This window comes from Heterocephalus glaber, unplaced genomic scaffold (assembly GCF_053883595.1).
Source record: "Heterocephalus glaber isolate CG9 unplaced genomic scaffold, H.glaber_assembly_v1.0 deba00001523, whole genome shotgun sequence".
Lineage (NCBI taxonomy): Eukaryota > Metazoa > Chordata > Mammalia > Rodentia > Bathyergidae > Heterocephalus > Heterocephalus glaber.
The window spans coordinates 10,186,017-10,204,932 of NW_028258327.1; the positions used below are offsets into that span (position 1 = coordinate 10,186,017).

At 34.1% G+C, this 18,916-nt stretch overlaps 1 protein-coding gene across 5 annotated transcripts in view; it reads left to right on the forward strand.

The window, feature by feature from the left end:
• The window catches only part of Mms22l (MMS22 like, DNA repair protein), a 135,655-nt gene that overhangs the window by 94,471 nt on the left and 22,268 nt on the right, over positions 1-18,916 (forward strand). For all 5 annotated transcript variants that reach the window (XM_004862496.3, XM_021242701.2, XM_087187958.1 and 2 more), the window contains 5 exons: positions 4,837-5,030; positions 9,361-9,511; positions 11,707-11,858; positions 12,875-13,017; positions 18,169-18,328. In XM_004862496.3, coding sequence (XP_004862553.2) covers positions 4,837-5,030; positions 9,361-9,511; positions 11,707-11,858; positions 12,875-13,017; positions 18,169-18,328 — 800 coding nt within the window. The remainder of the gene's footprint in view (positions 1-4,836; positions 5,031-9,360; positions 9,512-11,706; positions 11,859-12,874; positions 13,018-18,168; positions 18,329-18,916) is intronic.

The window sequence follows — 18,916 nt, forward strand, 5'->3', positions numbered from 1 at the left end:
GGGTACCTTTGCTAATACCCAGCCATGTTACCCAACATAGTTCTTCCTTTTGTCTCATTTACACAAGGTTTGAATAATAGTTGTTTTAACTCACAGGACGAGAAATAATCCTTATAAAACACTTGGCATGGTGTTGGTCTCATGGTAAATACCAGTAAATAGCATAAATGCTATTATTTCTGTTATGAGAGCTGCAATTTGAATAATGTGACATTCAGCAACTGTGATACCTACTATATTTCAAATTTTATAATGATGTGTAGTTCCTCATGTGTATATCTCCAAAATGATTTTAGCCCATGTGAAATCTGTCTTTATTCAAAACGATTGCTGAATATTTGGAGAGCTTATATCTTTTTTCTGTTTTATCTTTTAGTTTGTGACCATAAATCACATTTTACCATTTGTGTAATTAATCTACTTTCATACTTTTCTACTGCTTGTTGGAAAAAAGTAGATAATACCTCATAAAACAGCCATTGCATCTAGTACTGTACTATATTTTTTTACAGTATTTTGTTTTATGTTTTCTTTTACATTGACACGTGTAGTGATGGAACATCTTTTAATATTTGTATTTTCGTAAATGTACCTTCAGTAGATGTGCAGTGGTTACATCTAGTAGAATAAATTTATTTTCCAGTGGTCTTTTTTTGGTTGGTTCTCTGGTCCAGATAATGTGATTGCCTGTGACTGCATGGGGTATGTTTAACTATTCGGCTATAGTGCAGAAATGTGATTCTTCTCTCAGAGACTCCATTATGGTATCCTTGGTATTTCCTCTATGTGTCACTGATTTCTTCATGAATAGAGAAATTATTATAAAGTCTTAAATAGCTTTTTTTCTATGTTGGTATTGCAAATAATTTTTCTCATCCAATTTAATACACCTTGAACATTCAAACAAGCAACAGAAAATATTCTGCATTTTCCAAGGGTATATAGCTTCTTTTCAAATTCAAAACAATAAATGAGTGTATATTTCTGAAACAAATTTGGCTTAGAGTCAGTGTCTTGCATTTAATAGGAATTTATTCTCTACCTTGAAAGATGTAATTGTTATCTTTAAATTTTTTCCTAATGGTTTGTTCATTTGTTGGGTCCTTGTGGTTGCTTTTTAATCAACATATTCAGAGCTCTGAATAGTATCCCTGCAGTAGTTATACACTAGTTATACTCACTAGTATTTCATTTTATTCTGGGGTCAAAAGTGGTTCAAATTTGTTAGCCTTTCTCAAATTCATTTTTTTTTTCTGTTATCTCTTATAGTCTTCCCAGTACAAAATTCTAGTATTGCTCATGGCTTTTTAAAAGCAAAGCTACATGGGACTCTCAGCTCCTTTTCTTAAGTTTTCTGAAATTGCTTCAAAACAAAGAGAAAAGAAAGTTTATCAGTGCTTAATCCTTTTAGAACTAATATGAATCTTAGTGTTTAAGGAAAGATATGGGCTACAGAGTCAGATTTAGGTTTAGGTTATGGAATCATCCCTTCTTGGCTGTGTGACCTTTGACCATGTTATTTAACTTTCCCACTATGAGTTTCATCTGTATAGAGTATTAATGTGTTATCTCATAAAGTTCTGGTTTTTTTATTGATACATAAAAAACAAAATTTACATATTAATTATATAACATGTTTTGATATATTTACACATTGTGTAATGTTTAAATCAGGTTAAACATCTATTCTTAAACATTTTTCATTTCTTGTGAAAACATTGAGAATAATTTTTCTAGCATTTTGAACTATACAGTTCATAATTGTTATCTATATTCATCCTACTGTGCAGTTGTATACCATTACTTCTCACTCCTGTCTAACTATAGCTATATCTGTTTGATCACCTTTCTCCATACTTTCCTTTCCCTGCCTCTTTCTAGCCTCTGGTAATCAACATTCTACTCCAACTAAAATAAAATCAACTTTTATATTCTGCATGTAAGAGACATCTTATAAGAGTTGTCTGTATGTACTGACTTGTTTTGCGTAACATAATGACCTCCAGTTCCATCCATTGTCAAAAATGATAGGATTTCATTCTTTTTATGACTGAATAGTATTTCATTGTGTATGCACCACATTTTCTTTATCCATTCATCATCAGTTGATGGATACTTGGGTTGTTTGAATTTCTTGGCTGTTGTGCATAGTGCTGCAATGAACATGAGAATGTAGTTGTCTCTGATATATTAATTTCATTCCTTTGGAGATTATATTTACATACATACACACACATATATATATATATATATATATATATATAGAGAGAGAGATTTTCGGTGAATCATGGTAGTTCTATTTATCATTAATTGAGGAAACTCCATACTGTTTCTCATAATGGCTATACTCATTTATACTCCCAAAGATGGTATGCAAGAGTTCTCTTTTCTCCACATCCTCTCTAGCACTTGTTATCTCTAGTCTTTTTCTTTTATCATAGCCATTCTCACTAGGATGGAGTGATATTATGGTTTTGATTTGCATTTCCTGATAGTGATAGCACATTTTTGTATGCTAGTGGTCCTTTGTATTTTTTCTTTTGGTAAATGTCATTGGGGTCTGTTGCCCATTTTTAATTGGTTTGCTTTTATTTGTTTTGTTGTTGAGTTTCAAAATTTCTTACATATTTTGGACATTAACCCCTTGTTTTGATGTATAATTTACAAATACTGTACTTTCTCCCATTCTGGTGGTTATCTCTTCACTCTGATTATTGTTTTCTTTGCTGTGCAGAAGATTTTTAGTTTGATATAATACCATTTTCCTATTTTAGCTTACTTCCTATGTTCTAGGGGTCTTAACGCAAAAATTCCTTGTTCATTCCAATGTCCTAAAGTGTTTCCACTTTTTCTTTCAGTAGTTTCATATCATACCTGTAAGTTTTTAATCTATTCTGAGTTGATTTTTATTACTACTGAGATCTAGGGGTCTGGTTTTTAGTTAAAAGAACTTCTTTGATCTACAGGATGATCATAAATGTTACCCCTTTCTAGGAAATAGGTTTTACTTATTGAAAAATAGATAATTTAAAATTATTTAGGTTTATTTAGAAACAATGAACAATATTTTCCTATCCAGTACAGTGTTATTTATCATTCTTTGAAAACAGTACATTTTGAAAAATCTCTCAAGGGTAGTAAAAATGGTGGTATTATTCTACTTAGACCTCAGTGTAGAGGCATGTGCTGTGCCTATATTGATGTGTAGGCAGTTGAATGAATTGCCAAATGAGTTATTGTAGTTTATTATTTTATTCCAAGGTGTAAAGGGCCCCAAATGGTCTTTAGCTACTAGTTCAAGTTGGAAACATTTCAGGCAGGTTTTTACACAGAGAGGACATAGAACATACTTAGTTTACCTTTAGTAGAATTGCATACTATTTTTTCTGCAAGTATTTGTACACTTTTTTCAATACTTCAAGTAAGATTAAGTAATATCCTACAGTTATGCAGAACTTAAATATAAAGAGACATAAGATCCTAATGGTAAAATATTTATACTTGAAAGTTTACTCCTTTGTATGTAGTTATAATAACATTTTCTAAGATGTGGTCTTGAAACCATTTTAATCATTTTTTGGAATTGCTTCAATGCACTGCTTTTCTCTCCTAAATAAACTAATTTTGTGTGTGTGTTTTGCTTTTTATTTTGTTTTTCAAGACAGGATCCCACTGTGTATCTCACACTAGCCTTGAACTCACTATGTGGCCCATGCTGGCCTCGAACTCACGGTGATCTTCCTGCCTCAGCCTCCCAAGTGTTGGGATTATAGGCATGCACCACCATGCCCAGTCAAGATAAACTATTACAAAACATCAAGAATACTGTATTGGAATTAATACAAAGTTTTAAGTATTGGTTTTTTTTCTTAGTGGAATGGTATTTCTGTCAGGAAGTCTTCTGCTTTACTCCCATTGGTTATCTCTCACTGCTCTCTGTATAATTAAGGAAAGTTAATAGAATGATGGCATCCATGAGTTATGTCTACTCTCAGTTGATCTGGTAGTGATATAAACAGAAACAGGAATAATAGCATTTAATGCAAATTATTAATTGCTAGGTGCATTGTGTAAATGCTTTCTTATCCAGATCAATAAGGAAATTTCTTAGTATTTCCCCCTTTTACTTTGGTAATCTCAGTTTCCTCTCTGCTTCTATTAGGGTGTAAAGATGTCTAAATTCTCACCTTAATTAAGCAAGACTAGAGATTAGATGATAATTTGAAATTTAAGGCAGTAATAAATTATGTTTTACTATTTGATGAAGAGTAGCTTTTTATTGTTTATTTTGTCTACTGTCATTTGTGAAAATAATTATGAATCTTTTTAATTCAAGGCACTAAAACTATAATACAGCAGTTTTCAATACTAGCACAAAGGCTCTTTCTTAAACAAGGAGTTTTGTTACATTTAAACTCTCACATATAAACCAGATATACTTACTTTCCTCCTAGTATATCTGTGTCCTAAAGCCCTGAGGAGAAAATGGTTTAAAAAATTGTTGTCATGTCTAGATTGTAAGTAAAATCACTTGTCATAAATGAGTTGCAAAATGCAGACCTTCATTCTGAAGCTGCCGGTTTCTCATTTGGATCTGACATATTAAAAAGCATATAATTAATGGTTGACAGTAATTAACATTAACTTTGTGGTGCTTAATATCCCATCATTCATCCATCAAATAACCAGAAATGCATTATGTCTTGTCATAAAGGTTTTAATTATATAAAACGGTCCTTCAGTTTTCATATAATATAAATAAAAAAGCAAAAATGTATTTAAAAAGATTTCTGTAAGTATTCCTTGGATGTTAGCTGTATTTTCATTTCTTTGTAGAAGCGTTCATGAACAATTGTGTCAGGAGCTTCAAAAGGAGAATGTAGACCTAGTTGTGCAGTCTTCATTATTGGCTAAAGAGCGCCACCTTGCTGCAATTGCCAGTGCACTATGGAGACATTTCTTTTCATTTTTGAAGAGTCAGAGAATGGCAGAGATCATGCCTCTCTCACAACTTGCAGATGCAGCTGCAGGTCAGCATTAACTGTTAATTTGCTAATTCTTTTCTTTTTTTGCAGGCTGTTTGTCAGTATTTTCCTCCATTTGCTTGGTAAAAAAAAACTGCTTTATAACATCATAATAAACATTTTGACATCCAGAAAGATAAAGTGAATTACATATTACTTGGAAAGTAATTGTAGCATTTGATTATGTCTAGTTCTAGTTTATTTTCAGATTTTACAAGCACATACCTAGGTATAAAATAATTTCAGCACCAAGAGGCTGAGATCAAAATGGCATTGAATATATAGAATGCTATTGTTCTTATTTTTACTAGACTCTGTTTTAGATACAATTTTTACTTAATTTGATTATTGCTCTAAGGTCATGTACAAAAATTTAGGGAACTCTGAATCATATGAAATTATAGGCAAGATTTTGAATATATGTGCTTATATGCTGTTTTCCTAAGAAGGGATTATCTTTCTCAAAGAAATATCTTGCCCAAAATATGTTAAGAAGTGGTAGAATACATAGAGATCAGTATGGTTATTGCACGTGTCTAAAGAAAGATTAACGATGTTTTATGTACTTTAAAAACCTAATATCTCAGCAAATATTCATCTTACCCTGGTATGAATAAGGAAAGCTGAGTTAAAAGCAACTACATACTGTAAAAGACTAAATAATATAAATGTAGGCAAATGTAGAATTCTGGTAGCATTTCATATTTTTAAGACTTTTACTGTGACTGAAGTATTGTGACAGGGCAGTGGTTTCTAACTGCTGTAAGATCTGTAAAAGCAAGTATTGATATTCAATCAGTTAAAGCAAAACAATCATTAATAGCCAGTATGACTTATCTCTTATGTTCATCATCCTATCTGCCAATCAGTCAGCAACAAAAATACTGCATCAGTTTACAAAGCAAAGTGCATGGGTTTTGAGATGATTTGAAATAAAGAGTTGATAATTTAGAAGAGAATTATTCCTTTCATTTTAAAAAAGGCATCAAATACCTACTTTTATAGGGCTTAGGGATATTCCAATGAAATAAACAGAACAAGGCTACCTATTGTTATAAAGATTATAGTCTACTGGAGGAGAGGACCAAAAATGAATAAACTATAAATGTATAATGTTAGATAGTGATAATTCTATGGAAAGAAATGAAAATACAGAAGAGGATGGGGATGGTAAAGGCCAGAGGAAGGTTGTAATTTTAAATACAGTGGTTAGAAGGCCCAAGTAAATAACATTTGAGCGAAGACCTGAAAGAGGGGAGAAGTCATGCTAGCAGAAGACCAGAGGCAAGAGCATATCTGATGTGTTTGAAGAACCATAAGGAAGCAATAAAGGGTCATGTGGAATAAAAAAAAAAAGGCAAGAGAAGTCAGAGATGTGATTAAGAAGCAATGGAGAGCTAGTCTATATCCTACCTTGTAAGTGGACATAAGACTTTTGCTTTTGCTGTGAAACTTGCTAAGTTTTAGGCAGAGGAATGATAGGATCTTTCTGGCTGGTAAGTTACAATTGACAAGAGAGGCAAAGGGAAAAATAGGGAGGCCAGTTAGGGAAATATTGCAATAATCCAGAAATGAGCATCTTGGGCTAAAGTGATTGCAGTAGAGATGATGAGAAGTAGTCAAAGTTTCCCATCTAAAAGTAGAGAAAACTGTTTTGAAGTTAGAGCTGAGAGAATGTGCCAAATGGATAAGGTAAGGATAAAGTAGTTAATGAAACGAGTTAAGGGTAATTAGTCATTTGGTGAGATAGGAAAGATTGTGGCAACAACACATTTTATGAGAAGAGGCTAATGTTTTTTTATTTTGGATTCTTTTTAGATGTCATTTATAATCTCAATAGATATGTTAAGCAGGAACCTGCATACTGAGTTTAGGGTTCAGAGAAGAGGTCTAAAGTGGAAAATATATATATTAAGAAACTGTCTATGAGTATGTGGTTTTCAAAGTCATGAAACTGGATGGAATCCAGTAGTATAAGTATGAATGAAAAGAGAGTCTTGAGGATTGGGCTGTCCTGTATTTCTGTGTTGAGATTTGTAGGGTAGGAAGAGATGATAAAGGAGTGTTGGTAAGGAAAAACCAAGAAGGTACGGTGCCCTGGAAATCAGGAAAGAGAGGTAATCAACAATTCAGATGCTGCTCATGGGTCAAAGATGAGGCCTGAGAACCAGTCATTGGATTTAACAAGAACATCACTGGTGACTTTGAAGAGACTTTTTGGGGTAGTAGAGAATTGAGTGATGGAAGATGATTCAAGAGAATTTGTGAAAAAGAAGAATTACAGACAACAAATCTTAATCTTTTTTAATATCACTCTTTAGGGAAAAAAAGAAAAAAATTAAATAAAAATTTTTTTGAAAAAGAACAATAGGGGCCGGGGATTTAGCTCAGTAGTTTCGCCACCTGCTGCACGAGCACAAGGACCCAAGTTTGATCCCTGGTACCAAAAAAAAAAAAAAAAAAGAAAAATAGGGATGTGAGCTAGGGAAACAAGTAGTGTCAAAGAGAAGGGTTTGTTTTTATTTTATATAACATGGGAGAGATTTCAGCATGTTTATAATGACTAATGAAAATGTCCCACAGTGAAGGAAAATTTGATGGTATAAGAAAGTCACTAGTATTTTAGTCCCAAGAGAAGATGGGATCCCACAAGAATTTGGCCTCAAATCATTTCTAGTCGCAGAAGAGATGGCTGAGTAAATAGGTCAATAGGCAGCTAGGTAAATGCAATTGGAGCTTGTGATAGTTATTGTTCTTCTCCTTTCCTTGTAAAGTAGTGGGGCTGAGGGTGTAGCTCAGTGGTAGAGAAGATGTGTAGCATGCAGAAGATCCCAGGTTCAATCACCAGCATGGAGGAGGATGGTCCTATAAAGAAGTATCAGAAGCCATCACTGAAAGTGAAGAAGGGAGAGGATGTATCAGCTGTTGATGAAGAAAGAATGTATTCAGTAGTACCCATGAAGAATGGACCGGGGGAATATAGTATGAATGGTGACCAGTTGTAATGGCCTGTTTGAAGTCTTAAATTTAAGACTAGTCAGCATTTTTGTTTTCCATTATTTGTGCAGGTGAAGGTACATGTGGGCAGAAGGCCAAGAATTAAAATAAAATAAGAGAAAAAATAGGAGAAAGTAAAATGAATCAAGAAAGGAGCAAGGGAATTGTTGGTTTACACAATAAGCATAGTAATGGACCCTGCTAAAGAGAGCCAGAAAGGTGTGAAAGCAGAGAGGCAGAGGGAAAAATATGTAGGATCTACAGGTTTTAGGTCCTGATGGAATCAAAGACTTGCTGGAGTGGCAGCCCTAGAGGAGCAGAATTGGAAGCAAATTTGTTATCAAAAAGTGGGATACATAAAAGTCAAATTATAGAGGGATTGTAATTACTAGCAATACCAGGGTTACTGGGCATCACCATCATGGGAGTGAGTGGGTAAAGTAGAATGGATAGATTCACGGAAAAGAGGAGTTTTAAGAAACCTACAGGCCAAACTGCTGGAAGAAATATCACAAAGGATTGTGACAGGATTGCTCTTGGAGAAAAATAACAGTGAACTCAATCTGTAAGGAAGGAGGGATAAAGTGAAGTGGGAAACTAGGTGAGTACAACAAGAAGAGTTCATTGCTTGTATAATCTAATGATATGTATGAGTTTTGGGGGAAAAGGGAGAATGATCTAGAAGCAAAAATCTGCATGTCAAGTGGTATGAGAGAGGGAGAATCAACAGTCACCATTTGAGAGAGCTGCATAGGAGGAAGTACTTTATAAACGATTGAGAAGCCTAAATTAATACAGTACATGCTGAATTGTTGGATTCCCAGGAACTCACAAAATAAAGTGAATTTGTTTAGCACAGTAACTAAAGATTTCTAGTTCCTAATGGGTGGGTTCTAAAGGAAGTAAGAAGTCACTGATTGGGAGATCCTGATTTAATAGAAGAGACTGTCCAGTGCCCAAGGTGAGTACATTTCTCACCTATAGTAGGTAACAACTAAATTAGCTTAATTGGAGAATGGTAGATGCTGGAAATATTTTTAAATGATCTTTGAATGATGGCAGCACATTAGCAGAAACCTCAGGCTTGATTTGAAGGAGCCATTGTAGATATGTAATGACAGTACTGAGATAGATGCTTCTACACCATTTATTGGAAAGCAAGATGCTCTTAACAGAAATTTCTTATGACAACATGAATTTAATTCAGTTTTAACTTTTTGTTCTATATTTCTAAACATGACATTTTGTTATTTGGTATTTTTATCATTATTGATATAATTTTGGGAAGCACGTTTTGAAATTTTTTTCTTACCTTAGTTTTCTCCCATTTTAAATCTAGATTTTACTTTGCTGGCAGTGGATATGCCAGGCACAGCCCCATCAGATCTTCAGCCTCAGCCAGCTATATCAATAATGCAGCTTTTTGGTTGGGATGATATCATCTGGCCCCAAGTTGTGGCAAGATATTTAAGTCATTTACTGCAAAATAGGTATGTGGCTATATTTCAGACCTACACATTAATGTAAATCCTGATTTACCCTTGGGAGGTTAAGAATTTTTGTAAGTTGGGCTGGGGATTTAGCTCAGTGGTTTTACCGCCTGCTGCATAAGCGCAAGGACCTGAGTTCAATCCCCAATACCAAAAGAAAAAAAAAAACAAACAAGAATTTTTGTAAGTTAAAGCTGATCATTACCGTATATACTCTCGCTTTGGCTTTTTTTTTTTTGCTTTCGGATCATCTTTTTGACTGTAGTAATCACAGGGAAGCTAATGTTTAATAGCTTTTCTTTTTTTTTTATTCAGGTTAATGCTGCTGGTTAAGCCCTTTTAAAATTGTTTAGTATTATCATAAAGTGACCTTGCTCAGTTGCCATTGTGAAAGGCATGATATAGTGTCATACTTTGCTACTCTACTACTTTGAAACTACTCAAATTTGGTATTAAACACATTTTGACATAAAAATTTTGTCCCAGTACTTGTGTTTGGTATTCCATGTGCAAATAGAAATTGTCCATGTTGATCGCCTTGTGACTTGCTGCCCTTTCCAACTGTCTCAGTTATTTATCTCATCACTGAGACAAAATACCTGACACCCAAAGTTAAAGAAGGAAAGGTTTATTTGTCTCAGTTTTAGAGGTTTCAGTCCATAGTCAGCTGGCTCCGAGGCAGAGTGTCAAGGCAGAGGGGCATCACAGAGGAGAAACAGTTCATGATAAAGCAGGGCAGGCAGAAGGGAGCCAGCAGTGAAATACCAACCAGTAAGCAACAAGTGACCACACTAGCCCTCTCTCTGTCCCTGGTATTTTACCCAGGCTACTCGCCCTTAGGGTGGATAGCACTCAGGCTCAGAACTATGGCAAACCCATCAGTGGACTGATTTAGTACTCACACACCCTGAATCCCAGTGTCACACACTCTACATCCAGCCATCTCTGAAAAAGCCCCACCTATGACCACATGAGGCTTTGGAGGGACATATAGATACAAGTCATAACACCAGCCAAAACAGTCTGGTACCCACTGTCTTTGGTACTTGTTGTGCAGCCCAGAGCCAATGACCAGTGGCCAAAGAACAACTGTAGTTAAAGTTACAGTAGAAATAATACAGAAGTGTTATCCGGTAACCTGCTTCTTAAAGTGGCTCCTCAGCTAAATGTTACCAGATTCTTAGCAGCTCACCTCTCCCTCTAGAGTTAGATTCCAGGTTCTTCTCATCTCAACAAAGAATTGGACAAAACAAGCAAAGAAATAGTGTCAAAGTTCATTTGAGAAAGTAAAAGTGAAGAGTGGGGGAGAAATTGGCTCTACAAAGTGAGTTTGGGCTACGTAAAGAGAAAAAAAGGGTAAAAGCAAAAATAAAAGTACATACTTTGTCTGGGAAATGCAGCATGGGTTACAATGGAAAGTTACAACAGCAAGCTCTTCATAGCTTGACTCTCCATTTATGCTGTCCAAATCTCAAGGAAACTTGCAAGAACTTCTACATATAGGTCCTGAGAGGTGGTAGGTTAAAGTTAAAATCATCCCTATCTTCTCTATTCCCTCTTTTAAATAGATTACAAAGCAGATTTAGCTAGGCCATTGGCTTCATAGAAAGAAATTGTTTTTCACATTTTTGGAAAATGTTATTTTGGAGTTCTGTATGAGGTAATCTTTATTGCATGTGGAGTGGAAAAGCAGAAAAGGAGGGAGTGGCAATGTAATTGATCAGGAGATACAGGAAGGAAATACATTTTGTCTTTAATGTTTTTTTTTACTCCTGCAGTCATGACCCCTTCTCTGTTTAGTTACTCCAAGAACCATTGTTTTCTTCCTGTTACTTACCACTTCCTTCACTTTTATATCACCTAGCTAGTTATAGACCCCTAGCTTTTCCCATGTTTTATCATTATTGTTCTTTAACATTTCCCTTGGCATACGCCTATATGTATGCCATCAATGGAAGAAGGAAAGTTAAAAATTAGAGTATTGCAAATGAAAACAAGAATATTTTAAGCTTTTTTGTATAAATCTATATCATTCATTTTCACCAATACATCCCTATATTAGTGTATTCCTCTAAAAATAAAAGGCCAAGAAGGGTATGTGAGAGGTGTTAAAATTTGTTTCTTTAATCTTTGTACTCAGGGAATACATTGCCATTTTAATTTTTTATTTTAATACTTATCAACTTGTTTCACAGCACATTATGTGAAGCACTTTCTCAGTCGGGATATGTATCTTTTCAATCGTCAACTATAAGATCATGGATCCGTTGTGTTTTGCAAATGTATGTAAAAAACCTCTATGGGCCTGATGATTTGTTCATTGATACAAATCCTGAACAAGCAGTTGGTAAGTAAGTAGTACATTTTTTTTTGGTTGGAGAATACACTTTTGAAAGCTTTTTTTGCTTTCTAGATTATTGCATAAGTTAAATAAATATATAAATATATTTATAAGTAGATATGAATATAAGTAGAAGTTTATTTCCTTTTGTATCCTGCTCCTTTTTCTTGATATGTTATTCTTAACTACATATGACAAATTTTCCCTTCAATAAAGATAAAAGAACTTCATCCCTTGGAAGCCAGAAGAAAAACTTGTTACTCAAGTGACAAGTGATTTTTTTTTTAATCCTGAAGAAATTGATCATACAAAAAGGCAGAAATCTAAAATAACCAGATGTCAGGCCCAGGATTTAGTTCAGCGGCCACCACACCTGCCTCGCAAGCGCAAAGTCTTGAGTTCCATCCCTGGTACCAAAATAAATAAATAAATAAATAAACTAACCAGATGTCATAATGTGAACACCCTAAAAAGAAAATATCCAATTATGAATAATTTTCTCCCATTTTTATTAGATATTTTACCTGTCTTATGCTATTAGTGCTATTAGTCATTGAGTGATTTTTTTTTTTTTACTGTTCCATACAGTTCTGTCTTCTGTAGGACATGCCTTTTCTTAAAGATGTTGTACATAGCCATTTATAAATTACACAATATCTGGCCTGAAAAATTACTCTAAATTTTCTCTATTGCTTATTACATCTGTTGGCTTTCCATGAGTAACACTTAGACCTATGATGTTCATGAGTGAGAGCAACTTACTTCAGTCTTTAATTTTTTGGCAATTTGAATTTTAAAGAAAAGCATATCATAGGGGCCAGGGATTTAGCTCAGTGGCACCACACCTGCCTGGCAAGCACAAGGTCCTGAGTTCAATTTGCAGGGGGAAAAAAAGGAAAGTATATCATAAATGAGGAATGCTACATTCTTATAATTTTATAAATCATGTATATATAATTATATAAATTTTATATTTTGTATAGGTTTATCTAAGAGACATAAATATTATTTTATTTTAACAGAAAAAGACTATCTGGAACAGCTGGCTGAACTGACAAGGTTAATATTTAAACTCTCAGAAGTAAAGAATATTTTCTCAAAGGCTCAAGTAGAATGTTTACCCATCCCAGAAGATCCTAAAAAAGCCCTTGTTCAGTTCCTTGAGGTATTCTTTATTTATTAATTGTCCAGATTATTTACACTGATTTTCTAGAAAATAAATTGTTTTAAATTGAATTATGTTATTGGTCAGCTGCTATTGTGAAATTCTGGGAGAAGAAAAATGTGAATCTAAAGCATAGTACAAAACACTCTTAAAGACAGCAGAAAATTTATATTTAATGAAGAACAATAAAATTAAAGAATACTACATAAAAACTTTACCATGAGATTAAAAACAAAACCGTGAGAATGTTGTATTGCTGAAATTACTAGATAATCATGTTGTTTAGGTATTCAGGAGCTAAATTTACACGTATAGGGTCCATAATAGTTCCAGCTGAATATTATCCATTCTGTTCCATGCATGGTAATCATAAGCCCAACTACTGCATATGTAATATGATTGGGACTTTAAAATCTAATCCATTTGTTTTTCTCGATAATAACTCCACTCAAAATTTCATTTTTAATTATTAATTTGAAAGGAATATATTTTATGTGAGAGTATTTGTTTTCTAAGCCCAATTAAGGTTCTTAATGTTTTTGGATTAGTGTCTTTTGTAAGGTATTTACAGTAAGATTTAGTTTGTTTTTCTACAGAATGGTCTGTATTAACTATACTGAAAATAAATACACATAATAAGCTCTTTCCCTAATTATTAATTCTTCCATTGGTTTCTATTGAGTTTAAAGTACAATTACATATAACAATTAGAAATGTTCTATAACCCCTAACAGTATTTAATAATAGAATATACGGGTATAAAATACACATTTCTGTTGAACACTTTAATTGTTCACTGACTCTCAAGCCTCAGTTAGTTGGAAACTTACAGAGTGCTAGGAGATGTACTAGATCAGAAAAGGATGTAGAAGTTAGGCTTTCCATTGGTAGTTTTCAGAGTCTTCCATAATTTAATCCAGGCCAAATTAAGTGTTCTTTTATCACTAAATAGAAGTCCATTGCATTACACAGCCAAATTTCTTTTTTATCACTAAGCAGACAAAGGCTTTTTTTCCCTTCCAAATACTAGATACCATTACCTAGCACTTCTTAGAGATTTTAAAAACCAAATATGTTATAGAACTTTTACTTTTCAGAGAATACAAGTCATATACTAAGGTTGAAATAATAATATAACGTATTATATGCTTAGCACTAATTTGTTGATAGATCAATTGGTAGGTAAAGAATTCCAAGTCTCTTGGTATAAGATGTTTACAGTGTATCCTAGGAAGATTTTCAAATAAGTATGATTTGACCAAATGACTTTAGTGAAAATTAGTAACACTAATGTAAATTATAGGTATAAGATACCTATTGGTCTGAAACTAGTGAGGTTCAGCAAGAATTCAAGATTGAATGATTATGGGATTTCTGCATTGTTATGAAATAAATACTGGATTTAGCTAGAAAAGTGATTGATACCTTAAGAAATGAAAACATGATGATTTAGAGTGGATCAGAAGGAGGTGAGGAGTTCCCTAGTAAACTTGTTTGGTTGGAAGTTATATCAGGGATCTGTAAGATCATCTCCAGGTTCTGTAATTCACTAAGAAGACTTATGGTACTTAGCATATAGTGGTACTCAAAGCTGTGACCTGTTACAGAGAAAAGACACAAAGCATAGACAACAAAGGGAAAGGTGCATGAAGTCCAGAGAATCCCAACATAGCTTCTGAGAGATTTTTCCCAGTGAAGTTACACAGGATGTACTTAATTCTTCCAACAAGGAATTGTGACAAGAGATAAAGGATTGTCTATCAGAGAAGCTCATTACTGACTCAGTGTCCATGATTGTTATTTAGTGGAAGCTGATTACATACACCCTGCCTTGCCTTGCCCTTGCAGAATTACAGAAGGAAAGCAGGTATTCGTCCTAAACTATATTATTTAAACAGACATTTTAGATACAATGAGCCATTCTTAGGGAATAGTGAGAAGCTTCTCAAATCTCAAGCCCCCCCAAATGCCAGCTAATGCCTGACCACACAAGCAGACCTTTTTAAGGATATCATTGTAGAGCCTGCTATAGTAACACTTTTCTGCTTAGAAATGATGGCATGATGTATAAGTAGTTATAGTTAAAGTACTAAGAAACACATGCCTTTAACCAAGCACAGTTGTCTACTACTTGGGAGGATGAGGCAAGAGGGTAGCAAGTTTGAAGCCATCTGGAGTAATTTACTGAGACCCTATCTTAAAATAAAAATTTTGTTTAAAAAGGCTGGGGATATAGCTCAGTGTGAGGTCATGTGTTCAATCCCTTGTGTCTGGCGAAAGAGAAAAGAAATAATGCACATCTTTTAGTCTGGGAAGGTTAAAACTAAACATACAGAAATTGATATGCTTAGGGTGCTGATGTTCAAAAGTATAGTTCATAGATTCCTGGGAGTTACTAATACATTTTCAAGAGATTTTACCAGCTCAAAACTATACCAACTTTTGCACAAATACTACAGAAACTGTAATAAAAATCAATTGTAACCTAAGGTTATATTTGTATCTCTTATAACTTACACTTTTATGCTGTCATAGGGGAGGGACCAGTTAAGAATATCATTAATGAAGCAGTAAAATTTAATTTTATTATACTTTGACCCTTGAATACATATCTGTTTGCTATTCTGTGAATGACAATACAAAGTACACTTAAAGCACCTTTGCTGCATTCCAAACCATTGTGATTGTCTAAATGAAAAGACTTGTATGATTATTCGAGTTCCAAGTTGAAGTGACTGCTTTTATCTTGAAAGAACAGCTGACAAAATATGGTTACTCAGACTAGAGTGTATGGCAGACAATTTTTCAAAAATGAATGAAGAAAATAAACCTACCACTTCAAAGAGAACTGACAGTATCTGTTGTTAATAATATAATTCAAGCTTTCGAGAAAATTAGAATTTTGAAAAACTTGTATTTTTTCAGTGTGAACTTGAGAGCTTCCTGATACCTAGAGTTTTCTGATATGAATTGTGGTGATATTGATGCATCTGATTTTTTCCAATATGGATAATGCAACATTTTCAACATTGGGAAGCTGTGTAATTCAGTAAATTGCAGTTTTCCAAATCACTGATAGAGGCTTTTTAACAAGTAGTCATGAGTAAAGGATTGACTCAAAGTATAAGATACTCCAAGTCCTTTGAATGTAGCAGAGTATGAAATGTTCATTGACATTGACATTGGTTTCAGATTCCATGGTGCCTCCGACACATGATTTAGCTACCACTAGCTCCAAGAAATACAACCTGTCAAGTTGTGGTGTAACAAAGAGAAATTCCTACAGTATTGAAAAATCTGTCAGAGCATTTTTTGCAGCTGGGCATATAGCTCAGAGTTAGAGTACTTGACTAGCATGTGCAAGGCCCTGGGTTCAACTCCCAGTACTGCTGAGATAGAGAAAGTCAGGGGTGGCGGGAGCACAGGCACAACACCGACAGACACATGCCAGGCATGGTAGCACATACTTGTAGTCCCAGCTGCTGTGGAAACTGAGGCAAACTTCTAGCTATGTGTTTTTGAAGCTAGACCTTCTTCATCTGTAACATATAAAGTGTGTGCAGAACTAGTGAGAATCTAGCTATCTTCTATTGCACAAAATTCTAGTACAGTATATATCAAAAGATACAACTTAATAATGAAAACTTATCAAGATCCTCATCTTTTCAGTGTATAAAAGGGAACTGAGATCAAAAAGTTTGAGGACATCTACTCAAGGGAAAAGAAGTTTAGAAAATAAGGCACAGAGCTAAATTTAGAAGAAAGGAGTAATCAAGTATATCTTTCATTCTCATTTGCTAATATCCTAGTCACTTTGGTTTACTAAGTTCCTTTTTCTTCATTCCACATTTTATTATCAACATGGGGAGTTTTAATGTCACCACAGATAACTTACCTTAAACCCTTATGTCAAAGCTTCTATAGTTTTCAGTAGTCTTCACTTTTGGTCTACTTCACTCACTTCCATGACTGCACCCTGAATGATGGCACCATTTGAAGTATCTGAAAGTTCTTTGACTACTACCACCTTCCATCCAGTTTGTGAATGACATTATGACCTTCCACTTCCTTTTGTCCTAGTACAGCGTTCTCTCAAGATTACACTTGATCCTTTCACCATAATTATACCACATGAAGCCTCATTTCAGCCCCTGTCAGCAATACCCTGATAGTCTGCCACCTTTTGTCTTTGGGTCAGACCTACAACCTTCAACACTGGGTCAGTGCAGCCTTGATGTTACCTACCATGAGCTGTGGGGGAAACATTGCATAACTATGTTGGTATATCGGTGCCATTCGTCATCCAGTTTAAGTTATTGAAGTCTATCCTGAGTTCCCCAAAATGATTTGAAAACTTTACTGCTTTCCACAAACTTTCTAACTCCGTTCTGGACAGCCAGCCTTCTTTTGTTCCTTTTGTGGCTTTTCAACTCTTGCTTATTTTCACCTTCCTGGGTTTATTCTTGTATATACTTCCTTTTCTCTTTTTCCCTCTTTATTGTTCTCTTATTGCCCCACCTTATATTTCTATCTACCATCTCTCCAATTTGCCATCTCTACCCTCTGCCACTCTTTTTTGCTTTTTGTTTTTTTAAATTCCACTGAGAAAGTTAAGCTAGCAGCTGATGGCATACGAAAAAGATTTTGAGAATGGGGGCCACCTATTGTATCATAAAGCTGAACTTTATATAGGTTTATATAGGTTTTACTTTTAAGACTTTGGAAACATTACTTATAGGTTTTCCTTATAGGAATTCAGGAATTTTGAAGTCTGAACCATACTAGAAGTATGGTGAACCAACCTGTTTCAGAATCTTGATGCGATTAGATTACAAGCTTTTTGTACACAGTTTCATGTTTCTGTTCAGTGTTACTTTCCTGAATCAGACTTTGTATAAATAATTATTGGTGAATTTATTTTTTATTCATCATTTAAACTTTATTTTAATTATAAAAGGCAAGACTTAATTCTTTTCATTTGAATTTTAATTGTGGTGAGCCTTTATTGGTAAGGATGAAGGCCCAAGGGTAATTGTAATTGTGTGTGTGTGTGTGTGTGTGTGTGTGTGTTTGTGTAGAGAGAGAAAAGAAATTTTTCAGTTTGTATTGTATAAAACTTGGAAAGTTAAATAATGTTTCCTTTATTTATAGGCTGTTGGTATAACTTACAGGAATCTCCAGACACTTTCGGATAAATCTGCCATGGTCACAAAGTCCTTAGAATACCTTGGTGAAGTATTAAAATACATAAAACCTTACTTGGGAAAAAGAATTTGCAGTGCAGGGCTGCAGCTGACTTATGGGATGATGGGTATGTATTTCTAACATTATTTTGCTAGTAACATTTCCTTAGGTTGGTTTGAGCCTACAGTATCAAGATAAACTGGACTATCATGGAAGAATCATTTATCCTCCATACAAGTGTAAGAATAATCTGAAATACAATAATTAAACTTGAAATAATTCATATTGACCTACAAATGCTTGTTGTATTTATGTTAAAATTATGATTAATGTAGAAAATATACGAAAACCAGTCACTAGCAGTAGTTTGTTGTGCCTCATATTGTGAATACCTAAATAACTAAAATGAACCTTTTATTAATGTTTATCTGTGCCTTGTCAGAATTAAAAACATCAGAAAACTATCACTTTTATTTTTATAGTCTGCTCTGTGTGAAGGAGGTCAGGGGAAGATTTGAAACACCATTAAGATATTTACATTTTAAATCCTGTGTTATACATTACTCTTCTCTTTTCAAAAAGAAATCTTTTTTCTGAGCCTGCTCAGTACAATGGAGTTCATTTTTCTTTAGGAAATCAGTAATTTGAATATCTTTGTTCACTAAAACCATGTTGCTAACCAAAATAGGAATCGGATAAAGGTACATGATAAAGA